This window comes from Dasypus novemcinctus, chromosome 2, assembly GCF_030445035.2.
Source record: "Dasypus novemcinctus isolate mDasNov1 chromosome 2, mDasNov1.1.hap2, whole genome shotgun sequence".
Lineage (NCBI taxonomy): Eukaryota > Metazoa > Chordata > Mammalia > Cingulata > Dasypodidae > Dasypus > Dasypus novemcinctus.
In genome coordinates this window covers 29125061-29147630 of record NC_080674.1, presented here as the reverse complement: position 1 = coordinate 29147630, position 22570 = coordinate 29125061, and the positions used below count along the sequence as shown (strand labels likewise).

General features: G+C 33.3%; 1 protein-coding gene across 2 annotated transcripts in view; it reads left to right on the top strand.

Moving 5' to 3' along the window:
- Positions 1-22570, top strand: part of CDH9 (cadherin 9) — a 134710-nt gene that overhangs the window by 39131 nt on the left and 73009 nt on the right. For both annotated transcript variants that reach the window (XM_004461428.3, XM_023589655.3), the window contains exon 2: positions 3534-3810. In XM_004461428.3, the coding sequence (XP_004461485.1) occupies positions 3583-3810 (228 nt within the window). In that variant the 5' untranslated portion in view covers positions 3534-3582. The remainder of the gene's footprint in view (positions 1-3533; positions 3811-22570) is intronic.

Below are 22570 nucleotides of genomic sequence, written 5' to 3'. Positions count from 1 at the left end.
CCATTTACCACACTTGGCCACAGTTTAAAACTAATAATCTAAGAGTTATAATTGAAGGTGAGCTTCATAAATGATAAAACTTCTGAATATCTGAGTATGTGGATATGTGGATTTTATCCAATTCTTAAGTATACTTCCCAGAAGCCAATGAGTGATAAGTAATTGCTCCCAGGTAAAGAAGTCCTGGAAGGAGTGGAGAAAACAGGACAAGCCAGGGGAAGAAGTCACAGTAGGGAAAGAAGTCAAACAAAGGGTGATTTTAGGCAAAGTCCCCAGCCTCAGCTTGACTCTGTTAGGGAGCTCAGAGATGTAAATACATGTGCACCTTTAGACCGTGGCTAGGGGTTTCTGGTGGGGGGCATTTAAACCTGCAGAAACATTCAAGTTTCCTTCCACGTGGGCAAAGTGGCTCCAGTAGCCCAAGAGAAGTCTTCCCAAAAAAGCTGCAGGCATAGGCCATCACTGAAATTATAGTATATTTGTTTATGTTTGTCTGTGTGTGTGTTCATATTAAAGGATCAAAGGGAATTGAGCAGAGTGTTAGGATCACTTTAAACCACTTTGCCGCATACCATCATCATCTTTACCTGAACTACAGCAATAGATTTTAGTTGAACTCTGCCTTAATCAAGTACCTTTCCTACCCTCTAACCTACTTTCCACTCAACAGCCAGATTGATCTTTTCTAAACACCTCATGTTAAAAATCTTCCAAGGGCTTTTCACTGCACTGGGTATGAATGGAAATTCCTTCCTAGTTTATAAAGGCCTGAAGGTGCTGGCCCCTATCTCTGATTCCATCTAATACAAGTGGCCATTTCTGTTCAAAGGCCTACATTACACACAGAGAAAATAGGCAGGAAAACAGGCCCCAGGGAATGAGGAGTGCTCTCCATAAGATAACAGCTCTGTCTCAGATTCTCCAGCTGTTCATTTACCACTGTACCATCACTGATCTGCACAATGTGGGATAAGTTCTGGGCCACTGATCACTAGACAATTCTGTTTCTTAAAGCATGGCATTTTAGTTTTGTGATATTTCTTTCATGGTTTGCTTTGGTTGTGGTTAAATTTGCCAATTATCTCATAGCTTGCAGAATTAGAAGGCTTTAGGTAACATCCTAATACAGATAATTACTGTCACTTGAGATTTTTGGAGGGAAAAACTGATGTGACTTTGGGTTTTTCCTCATTCCAGAGTAGGTATGGGTATTTGTGACTATATATGTGTATTATGTTAAGTATGAGCATTTTTAAAATAACAGGTATGGAAATTATGTGTTAGGCATACCTTATACAAGCATCTCCAATAGTACTTGGCAATCACTGTTCTCTTCCACTCTATTGGTCCTCTATCTACACGGCAACAGTGGGAGCAGCTATGGCTGATGATAATGTTGATGATGATGGTGGTGGTTAGAGGATAAGATGTTGAGAGTTTGTGTGTAAGCACTAAGGTAAATACTCTACACTAGTTACCTTATGTAAAAGAACAGTATTTAAGACTATGGATATGAAACCTGGCTTCAGCAATAATCATCTGTATGACCATGATCAAGTCACTTTAAATCTTCATAATTCATTTTTCTCCTAGGTATATGCTGTTGAAAAATAAAATGTCTTTGTAGAACACATAACTATTACTTTGTATTGATGAGTTCAATTAGAAACTAATAAAGATACCTGATGAGTCAGGTACTAATCTTTCCATTTTATAGATGGAAAAGTAAAACCAAGTGATATATGCAAAATGTCCCAAATATCATGAATTATAAAGATAAAGCCAAGATTTGAACACATGATGACAGAATCTAGAGCAGGGGTTCTTAGGAAGGGATCCATGAGCTTGAAATGAAATTCAAAAAACCTTATTCTTGTAGGGACATGTTGATGTGGGTGTGATATATTTATTAAATAATACACAGTATAGTGTGGACTTAGTATAGGGTCCTTGGTTTTCAACTGGCTGGCAAAGGAGTACATGAAACGAAAAAGGTTAAGAACCCCTACTCTACATCCTCTGTATTTGACCTTTATGCCTTGGTAAGCCCATTTTTAATCCATAGTTCTTTCATCTAGGTTTAAGTGTCAGACTCAAACCAAGCAAGGACATTTTCTTGGTTTGAGTCCGATAAGTGGAAAACAACCAAATAACCAAATAAAATCTACAAACTCAGATTATAAAAGGTTATCAGTTGCTTTCTGGAATAAAAGGTGTTAAATCTCAACTCAGAAGATATTATCACCCATATTTTACATCAGATTGAGAAGGATCAGTTTAAAGTGAGATTGAAGGAATCAAAACGTAGAGCCTGGAGCAGGAGAGGGAGGGAGGGAAAGAGGGAAAGAAAGAGAAAGGGATTGAGAGATGAAAGCACTCAGTCCCATAATTCTAGTTTCAATGAGTAGGAAATGTTCAGTTTTTTGTGTGCTCTGTTATTCTTTGCTTCTAACACTTTTGATTTTATAACCCCATGAAATTTTCCAATACCAAACTAATTTGAGGTGGGTTTTATTGCTTACAGAAAAAATAATAATAATAATGCTCCCACATGTTCTGAATTAAAATCACCTTGCTAATAGATAAAATTAATTCTGAAGTATTCAATGAACTATTGTTTCTAATTCAGGAAGAATCAACTAACAATTTCAACAGAAATTGTTTGTTTCAAAATTTTGAATCAAATTATCCCATAGTTGAAGCACTCATGTCTTATTTATAATACCAAGTATGTATGCTATTTTACCTTATTATTTGAAGAAATAAATGTATTGTTTGCAATCATCAGGTACAATATTTCCATTTAAGAGCTTGTGCTCCTCAAACTTAATTAAATTTAGAGAATTAATAACTGCTTGTTGGGAAAAATATCAATTGTAAAGACTCAACATGGTGCTTGTTATTGCAAGACACAACCATGATATATTTGGTAGTATATAATTTATCTTTAGTCAATATCTCAACCTATTACAAAAAAGAAAAATAAAAGAAGTTTGTCAAAGTCAATTTATTATAGGCAGAAAGCAGTGTTCTTTAAAGTGTATAGCTTCACACTTACATGTATATATTGATCAATGCTCTTTTTTTCTCTTTTTTTCCTTCTTTATTTTCTTTTAAATGTGACATTGAAAAAATATGAGATCCCTGTATACCCCTAACCCCGCCCACCCAACCCCTCCCCCATCAACATGGGACACTCAATGCAATCACTAAAAATTAATTGATGTATTGTAGAGTTTTTTTCAAAATAGTATTTTAAATTTAAAATATATTCAGCTTTTCATAACTGAAATTAATAAAATAGTTATGTCCGTGTTTATTTTACTTGAGCTATATTCCTCCCAATTTATCTATGAGATACCTGAGTTTTTAATGATTGTTCACTCTGATATAATAGAGAAAAATTATGTGGTATATATGATATTTAATATATTACTTATAAAATTGAATAACACAATACATTTTGTAGGTTATAAGTTATGTGAAAGTGGAACACAACCAAAAAAAATCATTTTTCTCCCCCTACTCCTCAGGGGAAACAGACAAAACACTGAATTTGACTTCCTGCTGAAACCACAGATAATGAGGACCTACCATTGCCTGCCATTATTCATCTGGACCTATATGTTCCATACAATTGACACCAACCCGTTACCAGAAAACGCTAACAATTATTTGCAAAGCAAAAGAATAGTGGATCTCACAAAAGATGAGAGTAAAATGCTACGTCGCACGAAACGTGGCTGGATGTGGAATCAGTTCTTCTTGTTGGAAGAGTACACAGGTACAGACACCCAATATGTAGGCAAGGTAAGAATTTTCATGTGAGAAATCTAGAAGCTAGAAGTGATTGCCGTTTGTTTATTTTTACAGAAACGGTCCATGTCACCAATGATTATTCAGAAATATTTGACTAATAGCCATGTTCAGAAAGTGTGCTTTGTGGAGTCTAAGGGGGGGAAGGTGGGGGATGTGACTTATTTGAATAACTAGTCTACAGTAAGTATCAAAATAAAATGTCATAAGTTGTCTTGATTTTTTATTCATCAGGTAGACATGATCTAATTTTATGAATAAGAAAAAAATACTTTCTTTGAAATTCAATTTAAAACCATGGGTAAGTAATAAATTAATGTGTAACATACAGAAAAAAAGTGCAATTTTAATACAGAAAAAATACACTAAAATATATTTGTATCTCCAGATGAATAATTTATTATAATTAAGAATAGCTCTGTATGAGAAATAAATGGATATAACTACTTCTCTTTTTTCCTTTTCTCTTTTTTTTTTTTTTTAAGATACTTAGATTACATACATGTTACAGAGAATATATTGGGGATTCTTATATGCCCTGTTCCCTACACCTACCATATTTTCCCACATTAGCAACATCTTTCATTAGTGTGGTACATTCTTTGCAATTGATAAACACATTTTGGAGCATTGCCGCTAAGCACGAATAATAGTTTACATTGTAGTTTACACTCTCTTCCACTCAGTTTTAAAGGTTATGGCAAGATATAGAATGGCATGTATCTGTCGTTGTAATGTCATTCAGGACAATTTCCAAATCCCAAAAATGCCCCTGTATTATACTTGTTCTTCCCTCTATCTACCCTCAGAACCTCCTAAATCTATAGTAGAATACTAATAAGTCTACTTAAGTTCATAGTTCATTCCTCAGTTCTGAGGATTCTGGGATGGTGATGCCACTCCACCTTTACTTTAGCAGAGGTTTCAATCCCATATGACAATGGATAGGACTCTCTTGCTTGCTTGTGTAGACACTCTTGGTTCCTTGGTATGTTGGTTGTCCATCAATGCCTTCTTGCTAGTACTCCTGGGTGAGTCCAGAGAACTGGAGAGTAGGTGTTGTAACTCCATTGAGATTCAGGGCCCTGCTAGCACTTGGAGAGCTCAAAGATCTAAGTCTCTTGGATGTACCTACCAACTTTAGTATTAAATATAAGTTCAAATAGGAAAACAAAAGTGTCTTGTGTAGGGAAACCACAACTGTGTCCAACTCTGACATACTGCTTCTAATTTTTAACATCAACCAAGATGGAATGCTTTCTGTCTATAATTCGAACTCAAGGATTCTAGACACTAAAAAGTGGTAGAAAGAAGTCACCACCTTAGGATGATTTAGTCCCATGTTAGTAACAGCAAAGCCAATAGTTGCATTAACAATCAGGGGCAAATGATCATAAAGATTATGTAACTACCTGAGTCCAATTTTAAGGAAATTTATTCTTTACTTTTTTGTCTCAAGTAGGTGACATGTTCTTTCCTACAGTCATAATTTTCTAATTATTTATCTGGCATCCCTTTACCAAAGCGTTCATAGTGTTCTATATTCAGAACACTTAACTGGTTCACTGTGGGTTCTCCCCAACATATGCCCAATGCTGAAGTATTTTCAAATTCTGAGAAAGAAAAAAAAATAAACAACTGAAAGTACTGATTGACATTTATTGTTCTTGATTCTTGCCACATGTTTACCAGAAGTGACTGTAACGGTTTGAGTATTGTTTGATCCACTGGCAATGTCAAGCATTGATAGAATAAACCAAAAATAAAAACATCAAAAGTACCTGATATCAGAAGAGGCCTGCCTTTTGCTTTTATAACAGAAATATATTTGCTCTGTGAAATTGTTAAAATCTTGATCTAATGCTTCAATTTTTTGGGATGTGACAATATAATGCATTTTTCAAATGCAGCCTCCTTTATCCGAAGTCCATTATTTCCTCTTCTTCTGAGATTTCCTTCTTCTGGTTCCAAGGTCATGGTCATTTTGTTTCATATAGTTCACTTACTGATTCTTTATCCCTCCTATTTCTCCTCATGTTAGTCATAAGACACGCTTAGCACCACTCATTTAACATCACTTTTCATGCTATAGTTAATAACATATCAGGATATTTCAAGTTCAACTGACAAATGTTTGTGTCTAAGGACTTGAAATTGGCTTATGATCCTTTTCCTAAGGTAATGTATAAAGGGCAAATTTAGGTCACAGGGTCTTACGTAGAAGTTTTCATCTCTGGAGATTCACAGGTACAAAATAATAGCCACAGATAAGATACTTGTAAGAGATACTCCTAATTTAAATGCAATCAATGCTCCAAAACAGGTATTTTGTTTGTTTGTTTTAAAGCAGGAAGCAAAAATACTTCCTCCTAAAAATTGAATGCACACTGATTAATTTCTAAATTGATCACCATTACTGAACTGACATTTTCTTAATACTTTAAAGCTTCTTCTATTATATTAATACTTTAGATATTTTTGCACTATATTTTTAATTAATTCTATAATCTGACATAAACAATAATAGCATATGTATATTTTTATTTAATTACTTTTCATATAATATCTTATCATTTGCTTTGGGAACTTGACCTTTTCTTCACCCATGGGCAAGTTATGTTATTCAAATTTTTGTGCCCATGTATCCCTGTCAACCAGATTCCAAACCCCAAATGATATACCCATAATAAGAGTCAAGGTTCTTGTCAAGTGAGGATACTTATACTAAAACTCTATCCGTTGACTGTTTTTTTAATACTACCCATAGAAAACAACATATATATGAAACAGAAACTTCAACAAAATAAAACGCCATGCTATCTCTTGGGAAAAAAATCCTACCTCATTTTTGTTATAGGGCCTTATCTTAGGTAAGTTCTCTGTCATATAACTAATTCATTATATAAAATGGGCCTCTGGCTACTCCTTAGCATTTATTAAAATATTAATAATTTCTATTCATTTTGAACATTTAAATTTAAATAAATTAAAATTATATGTTTTTAAGAATTAAAATAATTTTCATTAAAAAAAACTCTCCACTAATCTGTTCCTCTGGCTTTTGAGATCACTATTCATTTGCATATTCAGAGACTCGACAGGCCCTACCTTGAACTTGCTTAAACACATGAGTTCTGGTTAGGATTTAACTTCTTGACAACCACACAGATTATTTTTTTGCTTCTGCCTGGCCTGGATAAACCCAAGCACAGTCTTCCAGGCTCCACTGCATTGGTGGCATATACCTCCCCTTTGAGGGATAGGTCAGCTGTATTTACCATGCCCCATGTTTGGGGAAAAAAGAGTTAGCTTCCAATTGGGAAGAAATTTTCATTGTTTGTTCTTAATTTGACAGAAGTCAGATATCAAAGAAAATAAGAGCTGTATTAATTTATAGGTGATATAAAATTTTGTAAAATCAGAAGGACATATAGTATCTTGGCTACAAAAACTAGTGTTTGATCCTTAATGTAGAGGAAGTCATTCTAGGACAAATTAAATAGTGGCAGCGTAATTTCACAAACTACACATATGCGTGTACACAAACACAATGCTGTGAGGTTAGTTAGGATCTGATTGTGCTGTTCATCAATTATATAAAACTTGGGAATCACTTAAAAACTTTCCAAACCTCAGATGTTTGTGAGGTTAAATTAAAATGCTATTGAGATTTCTTTTAACTCTACATTTCTGATATTTTCCAGGTTTTTTTTTTTTTTGAGAGGGGTTTTCCACTGCAAGCAGAACGATTTTGAGAACATTTAATGAAAATCTGCAAATCTGATATGTGGACAGTTCCAGGGAGATGGGGTTACATGTGGCATGATAAAAGAAACTCAAAAGGACTAGTCTACTGGGAGCAGGATCCATCCCTGCTGTGAAAGGCCCTGAATTAGAAGCTATTCTTTTAACATGAAAAAGCTCTTGAACAAATTAGTTACAGGACTACACTTTTGGAGGAAGAAAATGAATTAAGATATTTTTATGAGAACACACTAGAATTTTTCTTTATGTAGTTTAAGTCATTTGCAATAGAGAGAAAAACATCAGAAACAGTGGAATTTAGAACAAGTTATTGCTTTTCAAAATAATGTAAACTGAAGTTTGGTTGGCTGCTTTTAACAGAAGCTATCAGATTTACAAAATCTGTTATATATAATGACAGAAACATTTTGTTCTACTCAAGGGGATTACAAAGTCTTTAAAAATTGCCATTTAGTCTCTCTATGATCTGAATAGGTACATGTGACTAAAATACTTAGGCAGAATAGTTATACTGCTAAAAAATGTATTAAAATAAATTTAACAAGAGGCAAAATAAATTTAACAAGAGGCATAGCAAATGCTTCCACTGTTCTTTTAAAGAAAGTTAATGTTCATTTGTTTTTCTACACATTAGCTCCAAGTCCTAAAGAATCCTTGATTACTATGGATGAATAATCAGTTGATCATATGTCAATTATAATTGAGAATTGAGTAGAATTTAATGACTTGATTTTAATTTGTTAAGGCACATTTATTACATGAAGAGCTACCAAATTTCCAGGTATAGTGTTTATTACATTGAGGGAAAATATTAAGATTCATAAAATAATTTTGTAATATCCACTATGGTCAATTGCCCTTACATTTTCGTTCAAATATATTTGTTAATACTTGCAAGGAGCATGGTGCTGATGAATTGTTTATAAGGATTTACTGTCAAAATATAATAAGACATCTTTGTTCCAACATTAGCTATCAATTTTTCATAGTTTTAATTCAGAAACTTTGCTTTATACCATACTAGAAATCATTCTGAGTATAATCATAAGATCCTAGAGTGGCAAGAGTGTTTTAACATGTATTATTTATTATTTGTTCTGCCTTTCTGGTTGCAATCGGTTAGGTGTTGCCTAAATCACAAGTGTACCTAATGTAGCTAGTTGTTATTAGGTTTGGTAATCAAGCTGTGACACGAATCTCTTTTCTTTATTTATTTATTTTAAAGATTTAGTTATTTATTTATATTTATTTCTCTCCCCTTTCCCTCTCCCCCAGTTGTCTGCTCTCTGTGTCCATTCGCTGTATGTCCTTATAGTGATGTCTTCACTAAATGATGTTACTTCTTCACTGCTTATATTTTTAAAATGTACTTAGGTAGTTTTCTCTTTGGACTTGAGGATGGGGCAGTTTGCTGTGTACAAGTAAGATGTAAAAGACGTATTAGAGACAGAAATGGAGTCTAAATTTACTAAAGGATGTTTGGTGAATTTTCATAGCATTTTATATTGTTTTCAGAATCTAAATAAAATATCTTTATGATGGTTTTAGAATGTCATTATGTATAGTGCTGTGCATGGAGCAGTTGCTTCTGATTTATAGTTACATTGTTTTCCAAAATTCTCTTTATATCTTGGTTGTTTAAAACTCAGAGTGCAGTGAAAAAATATTAAGCATTATGACAAGGTAATCAGGAAAACCTACAAAGGCCTATTTGACACTTAGGTCTATAAAAATCTACTTTAATAATGCAGTCTTGTCTTTTAATTCTTACTGTCAATACCCTAGGTAGGAGTGTATTGCCTGTTCACTGGACCATTGCATTAGCCCAGTAAACTGGCCTTTTTGCTTTCCTTTTAAACTAAATTCTCAAATCCTATTATACACTCCCTGTTTCTTCAGTAATACCAATCTTTTACACAAAGTGTATATAGAAAAATAATCCAAATTTACTTAATTGGGACACAAATCTTCAATATTTTTGAATATTTCAGTCTCTGTTCTGTGTCTCCATTACTATATAGTCTTGGTTTTATGCACATGAATTCTGTATCATCATGTCACAGGCACTTTCGCAGGAGTATATGACACCCTTCTCTATAATCTCATCTCCATTTCTTGCTTTAAGTCCTATCACAAATGAATCCTCTTACATAACATTCATTCTCCCCAGCTAGAATATTCATTCTCCCTGGCTAGAATTCTCCCTCAAAACTGAGTCATCTATCAAAATCTCATTCATGGCACAATTTCAATTATTTATCTCCCTCCTTTATTTTACCTCTTAAACTCTTCAATCTTTGGACTTTGATTCTGTGTCAGATTTCAGGTTTTTCCCCCTAAATGTCTGACTTTATACATTCATTCAACATACGTTAACAGCTACTAATTAAATAAATATTTATTGATCATTTATTAGTCTGAATTCTCAGAGACTGATACTATGAAAAACAGGAAGATCAAATAAAAATTCAAAAGAATTACTTGACATTTTCTTGAAACAAATTTCACCAAAGTCAAACTTTCTCAATAGAGGTATTTTGTCTTTACCATTCTTCTAATTCCTTTCCTATAGTCCCATCATACTCAAGGGCTCTAAGTGCAAACATTCCCTCCCATTGTACTCTACTCCCTCAAACACCACTTACTTTAGAATCACTCTCTCCCCAAAACAAGCTCTGTGCCCTTAATGAGAATAAATTCAAGCTATATTAAGAACTAAAAGTTGAAGAGATTAAACAATTAATTCCTGACTTAATTAGGAATTGTGATTATTCCTAGACATGCTTGCATTTTAAAATTCAAATAACCTTCTTTTGCTGGAATACTCGTGACTATTAAACCATTATTTAAGTTATTAGAATTTAGAGATGTTTACTTATGTTGTGGCCAAAGTATGGATATGATATTGACTGAAAACTTCCACTGATTTCAGTGCTCTTGAACTATTTCTAAATTCCAATATTTTCTTCCTCTATTTCCAAACCTATGATCAATTCCACTCTTTCCTACTCATCACTGAGAAAAAAATAATAAACACTGGACAGCAGAAGTTACAGAATCCACAGGAGGTAAAAAGAGAGGGATTGGGAAAAATATTTTAGCAGATGAATTATGGTTTATTATTATTTTTTTCTTTTTTTTAATGTTACATTCAAAAAATATGAGGTCCCCATATACCCCCCAAACCCCTACCTCACTCTTCCCTCATCAACAACCTCTTTCATCATCGTGGTACATTCATTGCATTTGGTAAATACATTTTGAAGCACTGCTGCACCACATGGATAATGGTTTACATTGTACTTTACACGCTCCCTCAGTCCACCCACTGGGCCATGGCAGGGCATACAATGTCCAGCATCTGTCCCTGCAGTACTGCCCAGGACAACTCCAAGTCCTGAAAATGCCCCCACATCATATCTCCTTCCTTCTTCCTATCCTCAGCAGCTACTGTGGCCACTTTCTCCACACCCATGCTACAATTTCTTCCATTACCAATCACAATATTTCCATAGTAGAATATCAGTAAGTCCACTCTAATCCATACTCTATTCTTCAATCCTGTGGATCCTGGGATGGTTATGCCCACTCCCCCTATATATCAAGAGGGGGCTTAGAGTCCACATGGAAGATGGATACAATTCTCCTGCTTGTAGTTGTAGGCACTCTTGGCCCCCTGGTGTGGTGGTTGACCTTCTTCACCTCCCTGTTAGCTGGCCAGGGTAAGTCCAATAAACCAGAGAGTAGGAGTTGCAAGTCTGCTGAGCTCAGGGCCTGGCTGTCACATGGACAGTCCAGAGTTTCGGGTCTCCTGAGTATATACCAACCCCAGCACCAACCACAGATCTGTTAAAAGTGACAGAAGAGGCATGTGTAGAAAGGTCACATCTGAGCCCAACTTCATCACACTCAGGAACACAGACTCCAAAGTAGGGCCAACTGACATGGCACTTTAAAAAGCAATATGCACTCCGTATAAAAATACCAGGTCCAGAAAATTCAAAAGTTAAAGAAAAAATTTAAGATGACTATACTCACATGACTAAGAAAATGATTAAATATTTATATATTCTTTCTACTTGTTTACTGGTTATATCTTTATGATTTTTTAAAGTTTCTGCTTGCTTGGAAATAAAAGTCTAAAAAGTCACTAACGTATAGTTCATATTAATATCTATCAAAATGAAATTCAGAAGTAAATTATCTTTCACATAGCAAAATACTGGTTTAGTTATTTACATAGGTATTAATTTACATATCACTGAGAGCAGCATTACTGGCATTTTAAAAAATATTTTCCCCAATAAAGCAATATTTAATCCATCCTTATCATTCTCATTTCAAAGTGAATAAAATCATTTTCCTGAACACATGAAAAATAATCAAAAGTGGCTTAGTAAGTTAAATATCTAAAATAATGTTTTCTATACATATTTTTATTCTGAAGTAATTTTACTAGTCTCTTATCAAAGCAATGCAAACTATATTCCATTTGCCATAATATTTATCATGCAATATATTGATTTTGACAATTTTTTTAAAAATGAGCCACTTTTAGCAAATATATTTTCCCACAAAAATTATATGTATCCATTATACTTCAAAATAATCATCAATAAGAGAATGTTGAGCTTTTATTATAAATGGATGTTATTGGGAAAAAGTAAAAATGAATAGAATGAAAGATCACCACACATTTGAAGGGATGTTATTCATAGTTCATAAATACATCATAATGACATTTTTGAAGCAAGTAAGGAGTCTTCAGTATCTGTCCCCAATTTAGATTGAGCAGGGATTGTGACAAATTTTCATTTTTCTTCTTCTTAGTTCTGTTAGGCCAATGCTAGCAAAGACCAACTTGTTTTTCTGGTGATCAATTGGAAAGGCAAAGTGAAAGTTAAAAATGTTGAGTATCCCCACTGTACAGAAGGGAGAGGTGGTCATGGGTGAGAAGGAGAGACACATTCTTAGAGAGTGCCTAGCATTTATCTATACAAAGTATTTTAGTGCTTTCAGGCAAAAGTCATGGAAAATTTTCTAGTAGAAAAATTACTGAAATTCTGTGACATTAGGAATGCTTTTATGCTCAAGAAAACTGTGCTGGAATGATTCTCTGATTATGAGCACTTGTAACATAAGAGCTTTAATGAAATTGAAAGAAATCCAGATAGGGCATAAACACAAACGTAAAAGCAACTCTTAGAAATGCCATAAGATTGGTATTATATATTTTCTCCAACTCTTTGCCAATAATTTTATTCTCTTTGCCTTGGATTGACCAGGCATTATCACTGTTTCTTTTGAATATCTCTTAACATTCTAAATTTAAGATTAGTAATGTAAAATGGGATAGTTTGGGAATAGAGTATGAAAAATTAAATTAGAAGAGTGAATTATTTTAGAACTAAAACTTTTCACTCAATCACTGAAAGCCTGTAAGGAGAGGTTAAATATAAATTAATCATAAAGAATTTGGAAAGTGAAAGAAAAAGCTGTAAATGGTAGATAATCTCATTCTTCATCAATAACTAGTTATGATAATTTCTGATATTTTTCATCATAAAATTTACATATATTAAATATTCACAAAATCAATGTTATGCCTCATAGACAAATTATGTTCTATATTTTCTAAGATTAAAGTGTGAGCATTCTGAGCTCTCAAAATAATTTTTCAGAAGTTTTACGCATGATATGATATTGTGTCAATTAAATAACATTATGAATAACTCCATTATAAATAAAAATAGGGGCAGCAAACATAAATAATTCTGGACCAATGGATGTATTTCAATGAAAATGTGCATGTATGTGTGTGTGTGTTGCCAAGGTAGTTTGTTTAAAGATGCCTATGCATAAACTAATGCATGCAAATGTAAATTTTATAGATCAATGAAATTTTACATTTTCTAGATCTTTGTTACCATGACCAAGATCAAAGTATAGAAAATTATCACCATGCCAGAAATTGCCATCTTCTTGGCCTCTTCTCAAACAGTGCACTCCCAGCTGTATCTATTTTACTGAGTCCATTTCCTATTGATAAGATTTTTCCAGTTCTTGAATTGCATAGAAATGGAATTAAACTGTATGTCTGGTTTCTAGTATTCAGCAGTATGGATGAGAAATTTATCTAGGATGTGTATAAAGTAGTTCATTTCTTAAAAATTGCTATGCAATATTTCATTGTATGAATATTCCACAGTTTATTCATTCTACCACTGATAGATGATTGATACGTTCCCAATTGTAAGCTATTATAAACAAAACAATTATGAACATTCTAATATATGATTTTGTTTATTTCAAATGTGGATTCATTCCTTTGTGGTATATTTCACAGAATGGGATCGCTGTATCATAGACTGCACATACATTTAACTTTGTAGATACCACCAAGATTCTTCAGAGATTAGATAAATTTGCAGGAATTTGTGAGAGTTCCAGTTAATCTATATCCTGCCATTTCATATTGTTAGTACTATCTGTTCAATCTGATATGTTAAATGTTAAATTCTCCAAACTGTATATAGGAATTTAAGAATAATATTTTAAAAGTTTACCTTTTTTCAATTCCCATTATTTCCCACAAATTCAGTTTCTTCGAAGGCATTCTGTAACCATGTTTTACCCATGACCCTCATTTAAACAATATTTATTTTATTGAATATTCATGCTGAGTTTCAGGTCTTCAATTGCTTTCCAACTTTTCCTGGATAATTTCATATGCTTTAAGAATTACAAATAATATATATATAAAATGATGAATTCTAAATACATCTACATCTATGTTTAACTCTATATCTATGTATAACTCTATCTCTCTGCAATTCTTCCTTATCTATCTATCTATCTGTCTGCCTGTCTATCTAATCTAACTATATGCTTGCTTCTTACTTTGAACTACTTCTGCTGTTCTATGGTAATATTTCATTATGTTTAAATATGACTGTCCCTGATATTTTAAAGATTAGAATATTTTCATTATATTTAAATATGACTGTCCCTGATATTTTAAAGATTAGAGAAGTTGTCATTTTGTATTGACTGCTTGGTTATCACAATTTGGAAACTGAGTAGGTTTTTTTTCAATTTTTCAGAAGGTATCTTACTTTCTCTTATCAACTTATAAAAGTTTTTTATATATACTGGATGTAGGTCATTATATACAGAAAATCAGAGCTTAAATTTTCCTTGCATTCATAGTGTTTTTTGATTAAGAAAATTCTCAATTTTTGGTCAATTCAGTTTATCAAGTACTTCTTCTAAACTTATTGATTTGGTTTCTTGTTTAAGAAATATTTGCCTACTACAATGTTATTAAGATAAGTTCTTTTGTTTTATTCTAGAAATTTTATTGTTTTTCCTATCATAGTTAAGTCTGTAAACCAACCTAAATTAATCTGTGGGTCAGATGTGAGCCATAAACCTTACATGTACATGTTTAGAGATCAAAAATTGTATTTGGATCTATAATTGTCTCAGCATCATTTTTCTTAAGACCATTATTTCTGTATCACATTCCAATGGACATATTTTTGTAACTCAGGTTTCTGTTTATGTATGTGTTTCTAGTCTCTTTATTCATTTTCTGCTCTCTCCTTATGCAGTACCAAGGTCCATTAATTATGGAAGCATTGTAGTTTTATTTTTAATTTGGCAGTTTAAGTCCCCCTATAGCACCCTTTTTCTTCAAAACCACTGTGGATTTTCTAAGTCTTTTGCTTTAGACTTTTAGAATTAGACTTTTAGAATTAGTCTGAGGAGTTCTTTCAGATTATAGAGGCTAAATCTATACATCTATTAAGTAAATGTGTAATCCTGGATTGAATCCTTGATTTGGGTGGGGAAATTTCATAAAGACACTATGGGAACAATTGATATTTTGAAGATGGGCCATTTATATAATGTTAAATATAATGGTAAATTTAATTATAACTTATAATTAAATTTAATGGATTTAATTTGATAATTGTATTGTAGTTACATAAGAGAATTTCCTAGTTCTTAATTATAATTCTGAAATATTCATTTAGGGATAAAACAGTATAAAGATGTTTTCAAGTAACTCTCAAATGGATAAATGATTTTTTAATTCTAATGTATGACCTCACCCTATCATAAGAAATCATTTTATAAAATTAGGCAAGTGCTCATCTGTTTCAATATGGTGCTGAATTTTATCAAATGCTTTTATCTGCAAATATTTCCATGGTCCTAGAGTTTGTTTTCCTTTATGTATGTGGCAAATTACTTTCCTAAAGTTTCAAATATTAAGCCAAATTACATTCTTATAATAAACTCCTATTAGGGATTTTGTATTATTCTTTTCATATATTCCTAAATTCATCTTGCTAATATATTGTTAAGTGTTTTTCATTCTATGTTCATGTGAAGTATCGTTCTGTATTTTTATTTTCTTTTTTAAAAAAAATTTTGAAATCATTTCAAACTTGGAGGAAAGTTGAAAAAACAATATAAAAATAACATAGACAATTCCAATATACCCCCTACCTAGATATCTAAATTTACCAAACTTTACCATTTTGGCACATTTGATATATTATTCTATTATCTATCTCTCTTCTATCTTTCTATCTACCTACCTACCTATCTATCTATCTTTCTTTCTATCATCTTTTTTCTAAACATTTGAGTGCAGTTTGCACAAATCATGCTCCTGCACTATTTAATGCTTCCATGTATATTTCTTAAGAACAATAATATTCATTTATGTAACCAAGTTATGTAAAATTATCAAGTTGAAGAATTTTGACATTGATATAAAACATACCATCTGTATTCCAAATATTTCAGTCATCCTAACCAACCATGTCCTTTTTATACATTTTCTTCACCATTAAGAGGTCCCATCTAGTATCTTTATTATATTTAATTGTCATTTCTCTTTATTGTCTCTCTTTAATTGTGGTAACACATATACCACATAAAATTTTTCATCTCAACCACTCCTGAGTATAAAATACAATGGTCATTTTTTTTAAATTATTTTTTCTTTCTTTTTTAAAGAAGCTTTAGTTTACATAAATGTCATATAAAAAATATAGGGATTCCCATATATGCCATACTCTCCCACTCCCACACATCCCCCCATTGACAACATCTTTCAATAGTAAGGAACATTTTTTACAATTGATGAACACATATTGAAGCGTTGCTTCAAAGCTAGTTTATAGATTACATTATGGTTTACACTTGGCACTGGACAATTTTATAGGTTTGACAAAATGTATAATGGCTCATATCTGTCACTGAAATATCATGCAGAATAGTTTCAATGTCCCTATTCTTCCTTCTCCCTCCCCTCAGAACTTCTGTCCACTGTCTTTATATCAATGCTGCAAGCACTTCCATTACTAGAATAATAATAAGTCTACAATAGTACATAGTTGTATTCCCATCTTATGTTTGTTCATTCCTCAATGTTGAGGATTTTGGGATGGTGATGCCCACTCTGCTTCCATTTGAAAGGGTGTTTAGATCCAGTGTGGCAGATAAATGGAACTGTCTTGTTTGCAGTTGTAGATACTCTCTGTTTTGGGGATGGGCGTTGTCCTTTATCATCTTTTTGTTATTTGACCTGCGTGAGTCCAGTTAACTGGAGACTAGGTATTAGCTGCAAATCTGCTGAGACTCAAGGCTGAACTAGCCTACGAACAGCCAAACAGGGTGCTAATTTCCTGCGGTTGGCTGCCCTTTCCAATTTATACCCCAACACCAACACCCAATCCCAGTGACCCTTTCCTGTCAAATTTGCCAAAAAGAACTTTCCCACTATTGTAGTTTCAACCACAGATCTAAAAATCCCTAGACTTCAACTATTCCTCCCTCCAGCCCTCTCCTCTGCAGTTCCATGGATAGTTCCTCCTAACTTCCTCACATTGCTCTCCCACACATTCCAGCACCATCAACCCCACTCATATTCCTGTACCACCATTACCCCCGTCCACTGCCAAACCACCCCCTTCCACCTTATCATGAGTTTTACCCATACTGAGCATCAACTCAACTCACTCTACTCCCTTTCTGTCTCCTGATCAGCTATCTTCCAGACTCCAGTTCTGTGAGTCTGTTTAGTATGCTTAGGTCACATCAGTGAGGTCATGCAATATTTGTCCTTTAATGGCTAGCTTACCTCACTCAACATCCATTTTGTAACATGTGCCAATACTTCATTCTTTCTTACAGCTGAGTAATATTCCATTGTACATATATACCACATCTATTGATGGACACTAGGGTTGCTTCCAACTTTTGGCAATAATGAATAACGCTGCTATGAACAACGTGTCCCTATCTGTTCATGTCCCTATTTTCAATTTTTCTGGATATATACCCAGCAATGAGATTGCTGGATCATATGGCAATTCTATATTTAGCTTCCTGAGGACAAACCAAACCATCCTCCACAATGGTTGCATCATTATACATTCCCACCAGCAATGCAAGAGGGTTCCCTTTCCTCCACATTCTTTCCAACTGTTGTAGCTCTCCGTTTTTTCTATAACAGCCAGTCTAATAGATGTAAGATGATATTTCATTGTAGATATAATTTGCATTTCCCTAATATCTAGTGATGCAGAGCATTTTTTCATGTGCTTTTAGGCTATTTGTATTTCCTCTTTGTAAAAGAATCAGTTCAAATCTCTTGCTTATTTTTTTAAATAGGCTGTTTGTCTTTTTATTTTTGAGACATAGGTTTTCTTTACATATGCTGGATATTAGGCCCTTATCAGATAAGTGGTTCCCAAATATTTACTTTCATTGAGTAAGCTGCACTTTTACTTTCTTGACAAACCCCTTTGAAGAGCAAAAGTTTTTAATTCTGAGGAGGTCCAATTTATCTATTTTTTCTTTCATTGCTTGTGCACTGTGTTTAAAATTTGAATTCATTTCATAACAAAGGACCTCTTAGGTGCTTTCCTACATTACTTTCTAGAATTTTTATGGTCTTAACTTTCATATTTAGATCTTTAATCCATCTTGGGTTAATTTTTGTATAGGGTGTAAGATGATGATCTTCTCTCATTCTTCTGGATATGGATAACCAGTTTTCCAGGCACAATTTGTTGAAGAGGCCTTTGTGGCCCAGTTGAGTAGGTTTGGTTGCCTTGTCAAATATCAGTTAGCCGTATATGCAAGGATCTATATCAGAACTCTCAATTCAGTTCCATTGGTCAGTATTTCTATCCTTGAGTCAATACCAAGCAGTTTTGACCACTGTATATTTATAGTATACTTTAAAGTCAGGTAGCATGATTCCTCCAATTTTTTTTTTTTCCTTTCCAATATGATTTTTGGCAATTTGGGGTCCCTTGTCCTTCCAGTAAAATTTCATAAATGGCTTTTATAATTCAGTAAAAAATGCTGTGTGATTTCTATTGGGATTTTGTTAAATCTGAAAGTCAATTTGCATAGGACAGACATCATAAGAATGTTTAGTCTTCCAACCCATGAACATGGCATATTCTTCCATTTATTTAGGTCTTCTTTGATTTAACAATTTTGTATAGTTTTCTGTGTACAAGTCCTTTACATCTTTAGATCAGTTTATTCCTAGGTACTTGATTCTTTTAGTTGCTATTGTAAATAGAATTTTTTCTTGACTTCCTCTCCAGTTTGCTCATTAGTAATTATATTAGCAAAAAGGCAGTGGATGTAAAGCATAAGAAATCTGTTGGCTTTTATAAAGGGTATTTATTTGGAGTAGAAGTTTACAGTTACAAGGCCCTAAAGAGTCCAACACAAGGCTGATTTCTCACCTAAAGTCCGTTGCCTAATGTTGAAGCAAGATGGCAGGTGATATCTATCTACCTGGTCTCTCCTTCCTTTTTCCTCTTAAGGCTCCATGGGCCCAGCTTCTTCCAATCTTAGATGTAGGTTGGCATGAGGCTCAGCTGCTCTGTTCTCTTCACAGAGTCACCTGTAAAATATCAGGCAAATGATTCATCTCTCCCTGAGCCTCCAGGATGACAGCTCTCGCCTCGCTATGTCTATGGAGCTCTCTCTATTCCTGTGTGTATCTTATTCTGTGTTCTTTATTGAGTGTCTATTTATTTAGCCCACCAAGGGAGCAGGGACTTAACCCTGCATGCCCTAATGATGTGGTCATATCAAATCCTTAGTTATGACTTAATCAAGTAAGCCTAAAGCCTTTGAATTTAAATCAATCACAGGGTATCATGCCCAGAGGATCGTAACAGTTTACAAACATAATATCTCTTTTTGGAATTCATAGATAATATCAAACAGCCACAATATTATACAGAAATGTTACTTATTTTTATATGTTGATCTTATATCCTGCCATTTTATACCACTTGTTTATCAACTCTGTAATCTTTATTATAGATTTTTCAGGACTTCTACAAATAGGGTCATGTCATCTGCAAATAGTGAAATTTTTACTTCTTCTTTTCCAATTTGGATGACTTTTTTTATTTTCTTTTACTTCCCTAAGTGCTCAAGCTAGTACTTTTAACATAATGTTAAATAAGATTGGTAACAGCGGGTGTCCTTGTCTTGTTTCCGATCTTAGAGGCAAAGCCTTTACATGATGTTAGTTGTAGGCTTTTCATATATACTGTTTATCATGGTGAGGAAGTTTCCTCATATTCTTATCTTTTGAAGTGCTTTTTTTTTTTTAATCAAGAAAGGGGATGTATTTTGTTAAATGCTATTTCTGCATCAAAAGAGATGATCATGTGGTTTTTGTTCTTTCAATCTGTTAAAGTGCTGTATTTTATTAATTGATTTTCTAATATTGAAACATCCTTGCATAACAAGACTGAAACCCATTTGATCATGGTGTACAAATTGATGTGTTGTTGAATATCTTTAGCAAGTATTTTGTTGAGGATTTTGGTATCTAAGTTCATTAGAGATATTGGTCTGTAATATTCTTTTCTTGTGGTATCTTTATGTGATTTTGGTATTACAGTGATGTTTGCATTATAGAATGAGTTAGGCGAGGTTCCTTCCACTTCTATTTTTTGGAAGAGTTTAAGCAGGATGTTATTTTGATCCAGAATGATTGGGAAAATTAACCTAGGAAGCCATCTGGTCCTGTGCTTTTCTTGGCTGGGAGGTTTCTGATGACTAACTCCATGGTTAATCTGTTGAGTTCATCAATTTCTTCTTTCTTCAAAGTAGGTTGCTTATTTGTTTCTAGAAATGTGTCCATTTCATCTAAGCTTTCCATCTTGTTGGCATGTAATTTTTCATTGTATGGTGTCAGTGGTGATATCTTTTCTCTCATTTCTCATTTTACCTATTTACATCTTCCCTCATTTTTGTTAGTCTAGCTAAGGATTTGCCAGTTTTATTAATCTACTGAAAGAATGAGCTTTTGGCTCTGTTAACTCTTTTAGTGTTTTTTTTTTTAATTATCAATTTCATTTAGTTCTTCTCTAATCTTTTTATTTCCTTCTTTCTGCTTTCCTTCAGATTAGTTTTTCAATTGCTTTTTATTTACTTTTTTTTGTGTGTTTCCACCATGCATGCAGCTAGGTTTTATATTTTAGATCTTTCTTCTTTTTTAAAATAGACATTTATGGCTATAAATTTCCTCCTAGAGCTTTTTAGCTTCATCCCATGGATTTTGATATGTTGTGTTTTCATTTTTGTTTCAAGGTAGTTAATTATTTCTTTTGAAATTTCCTCCTTGACCCACTGATTGTTTAAGAGCATTATTTAACTTCCATATTTTTGTGCCTAAGCTAGTTCTCTGCCCCTTATTACCAGCTTCATTCCATTGTGGTCAGATAAATTACTTTGTATAATTTAATCTTTCTAAATTCATTGAGACTTATTTTGTAACCTAGCATGTGGTCTATCCTAGAGAATGATACATGTAGGTTTCAGAAAAATGTGTATATCCTACTATATTTGCGTGTAGTGTTTTGTTTATGTCTCTTAGGACTGGATCCTCTAATATATTATTCAAGTTCCCTGTTCCTTTATTGAACCTCTGCTGAGATATTCAATGGCATTAATGGTATATTAAAATTCCCCACTATAATTATAGAAGCATGTATTTCTCCCCTAAATTTTTCCATCGTTTGTCATGTATTTTTGGGCCACCCTGTTGAGGTGCATAAATTTTTATGATTGCTCTTTTTTCTTGGTAGATTGCCTCCTTTTAAAAATATGTAGTGTTTTCCTTTATCTCTTACAAAAATTTCTCATTCGAAGTCTATTTTGTCTGATATGAGCATAGCTACCCCCTCCATTTTTGGTAATTGATCTCATGTAACATCATTTTCCAACCTTTTACTTTCATCCTCCTTGCATCCCTGTGTCTAAGTTTCTTGTAGACTGCATACAGATAGGTCATATTTCCATATCCACTCTGCCAATTTGTGTCTCTTGATTGGAGAGTTTTATCCATTAACATTCCATGTTATGTCTGTCAAGGCAGAACTTATATTAGCCATATTTTCTTTAGTTTTATATATGTCATTTTGTTTTTATTTTTTTTATATCCTTTTAGTTATTCTTATAATTTTCCTTTCTACACTCTCCTCCTACCCTTTCTTTCTTGTTTTTCCCTTTCACCCACAGATCTCTTTATTATTTTTGAAGAGCGGGTGTCTTATTGATAAACTCTCTTAATTTCTGTTTATCTGTGAATAATTTGAACTCTCCCTAATTTTTGAATGCCAGCTTTGCTGGATATAGAATTCTTGGCCAGAAGTTTTTTTCTTTTAGCACTATAACTTTCTCATACCACTGCCTTCTTGCCTCCATGGTTTCAGAGGAGAAATCAGCACTTAATCTTATATAGTCTCCTTTATATGCAATGGGTCTCTTTGCTCTTGCTGCTATCAGTATTCTCCCTTTGTCTTGAGTATTTGACAATTTGATAAGTATGTGTTTCAGGGTAGGCCTGTTAGGATGTATATTATTTGGAATGTGCTGCACTTCCTGGACTTGTACATCCATGTTCTTCAAAATGTTGGGAAAT